The sequence below is a fragment of the Daphnia carinata genome, chromosome 6 (assembly GCF_022539665.2).
Source record: "Daphnia carinata strain CSIRO-1 chromosome 6, CSIRO_AGI_Dcar_HiC_V3, whole genome shotgun sequence".
In the NCBI taxonomy this organism is placed as follows: Eukaryota; Metazoa; Arthropoda; class Branchiopoda; order Diplostraca; family Daphniidae; genus Daphnia; species Daphnia carinata.
The window spans coordinates 4,999,423-5,002,255 of NC_081336.1; the positions used below are offsets into that span (position 1 = coordinate 4,999,423).

Genomic DNA, 2,833 nt, shown 5'->3' on the forward strand with positions numbered 1-2,833 from the left:
AATTTTGAAGTGGAGTTTGTCAGCTATCTAAAAAAAAGTCCTCATTAATCACTATATGTTATTCGTTTGCCACCACAAATAACATCCAAACAGCACCTGGTAACTGGACGTCCGGTTTCCTGAAATGAAATACTAATACTACTATGATTTTAGCTATAGGGAAGCCGGCACAAATTAGTTAAGCAAGAGCTATCTGATTCAATAAGCCCATGGTAGTGTGAAGCATTCTTCCCTTGAGTGAATGACTTTGCGGATATTAACGCAAATATAAGCGAGATGTTTTATCAACATGATGTGTTAAAAATTAATACAAACGTTGCCGCTTCTATCTTTATCCAAGAATTCGTTTAATTAAGTTTTTGGCAACACAGCAATATATGTGCGTAGTTATTACGCCCCCTTTCTTTTGTGTGTGCCTCAGTGCTTCTGTACGTTTCCACCACGCTAATCCTGATATGTGTGTGTGTGCTAAAAGAATAAAGAAAAAGTGAAAGAGTCAACGCGTCTTTTTGTTTTACACGTTATGGGCCCAGGATTTAACGCTCTCCAGTTAATCTCGACAAATTGATCGCAAACATGTCAAGCTTTTCTTTTAAAGATGTCAGCCACATCACCAGATTTAATGGAAGCAACTTCACAATGTGGAAGTATCGCCTTAGCCTTGTTCTTGAAAGTAAAAAATTGAGCGATGTTGTCCTCGGGAAAAATAAAATTCCACAGGAGGTCAAGAATGAGGCAGGTGATGTCACCAACACAGCAGAAATTACTGCATGGTATGAAAAAGATATTGTTGTTCGTAATTACATTTCAGCTACTGTAGAAGATTCGATTAACGAGATGTTAATGAATTGCAAGACGTCTCATGAAATGTGGGTTCGATTGTTGGCACAGCATCAAAAAAATTCAGCAGAAAATCTTCTACTAGTACAGCAACAGTTTTTCGACTACAAATATGTAGAAGGTAATAGCATCATGGCACACATTGCAGCCATCGAGGCCATGGCCACCCAATTAAAGGACATGGGAGCTCCGGTGGACAACCAAGTAATTGCTAAAATCCTAACAACTTTACCACCGAGCTATCGCCATTTTTTCCGCCTGGGACAGCGTTCCCATTGAAGACCAAACAATTGCCTACTACTACTAACCTAACGGCTTGACTTTTAAAAGAAGAAATCATAAGCAAAATCCATGGTGGTTCCGAAGAAATAAATGCAGCCTTTTTTGCTCGTCAGTCCATACCCGGACGCCTAAATAATCCAGCCACAAAGAAGAACAAGTGGGTAGACCATATCTGTGAGTATTGCAAGAAAGTGGGCCATGGTGAAAAAGTCTGTCGTAAAAAACATCGAGATGAAGAATTTGCATCAGCCGTGTCTGCAGCTTTGAATGAAAAAACAACACCGTCAGCTTATGTAGCTCGATCGACCAAACAACACGAACAGTCAAATTTGGATGACAATTTCTGTTTTATGTCTTTCGCCTATTTTTCGCATTGCAGGAAGACCGACTGGTATGCAGATTCAGGTTGCACGTCTCACATGAGTGACCAACGTTGTTTCTTCATTTCCTTACGACAAATCAATCCAACCCATTGGTCAATCAAGGGAATCGGTTCTGACAGCCAAACACTGCAAGACGTTGGAATGGGCGATATACCAATTAAAGTTCGTCTGAACAATCAATGGAAAAAAGGAATTATCAGAGATGTCCTGTTCGTCCCTGGGCTCGGAGCAAACTTGTTCTCCGTCGGAGCAGCAGCAGATCTTGGTTTTGATGCCTTGTTCACTGCCACAAACGTAAGCATATCCAAAAACGGCGAAGAAAAGCTGATAGGAAAACGAGCAGATAAGAGGCTTTACCATCTTGAGATGTTGGCAGAAACATCATCGCCGAACCAGCATTTAACTGAATTCGCCTTAACTGCAAGTCCGCCCTCAATGAAACATGGCATCAGAGGCTTGGGCATATTAACTACGAAACAGTAAGAAAAATGGCTAGCGGCGAACAGGTGACGGGACTCACAATGGGTGACACCTCTATTCCAGCACCCTGCGCAGGATGCGCGTATGGTAAGAGTCATCGCCTACCTTTTCCAAAAAATGGCCGCACTAGAGCTAAGACTATATGACAGCTTGTCCATTCAGATGTATGTGGACCAATGAGCGTTGCAACACCTTCAGGTTCAAGATACTTTGTTGCTTTCAAGGATGACTACAGCGGTTTCCGAGTCGTGTATTTCATGAAAAACAAATCTGAAACTCGAGAACATTTTGAAAACTACTTCCATCGACTAAAAAGTGAGACTGGACACGACATAAAGGTACTGCGTTCAGACAACGGTGGTGAATATCTAAATAATGATTTTAAGCAATATCTCGTGAAACATGATGTCATGCATCAGACGAGCGCTCCCAGGACTCCCGAGCAGAATGGCGTCGCGGAAAGAGACAATAGGACTATAATGGAAGCTGCGAGAAGCCTTCTGCATGCAAAAACTATTCCCCTGGAGCTCTGGGCTGAGGCCGCACATTGTGCTGTGTATGTACTGAACAGGTCGCTGACATCCACCGTTGATACAACTCCTTTTGAGAAATGGTATGAAAGAAAACCCGATTTGTCACACCTTAGAGTTTTTGGATCAATCGCCTATGTTCACATTCCTGATCAAACCAGGCACAAGCTTGAGGTGAAGGCTGAAAAGACCATTTTTGTTGGTTACAATGAAAGACAAAAAGCCTACAGATTCTGGAACCCGTGCACGCGTAAGCTGAAAGTCAGTCGTGACGTCATTTTTGCAGAAGAAATCGCTGTTGGAACAAACGATGATGAA

General features: G+C 42.1%; 1 protein-coding gene across 1 annotated transcript; it reads left to right on the forward strand.

The window, feature by feature from the left end:
• The first annotated feature begins 598 nt into the window (after positions 1-598).
• Positions 599-1,988, forward strand: LOC130692629 (uncharacterized). Its single transcript, XM_057515763.1, has 4 exons — positions 599-673; positions 721-1,044; positions 1,236-1,444; positions 1,502-1,988. The coding sequence occupies exons 1-4, from the start codon at positions 599-601 to the stop codon at positions 1,986-1,988; spliced, it is 1,095 nt and encodes a 364-aa protein (XP_057371746.1).
• The last annotated feature ends 845 nt before the right edge of the window (positions 1,989-2,833 follow it).

Coding starts and splice junctions, on each gene's coding strand:
- LOC130692629 (XM_057515763.1), top strand. CDS start 599: ATGTCAGCCACATCACCAGATTTAATGGAAGCAACTTCACAATGTGGA. Junction 674..720: donor CCTTAGCCTTGTTCTTGAAA/GTAAAAAATTGA, acceptor AAAATTCCACAG/GAGGTCAAGAATGAGGCAGG. Junction 1,045..1,235: donor GAGCTCCGGTGGACAACCAA/GTAATTGCTAAA, acceptor TTTGCTCGTCAG/TCCATACCCGGACGCCTAAA.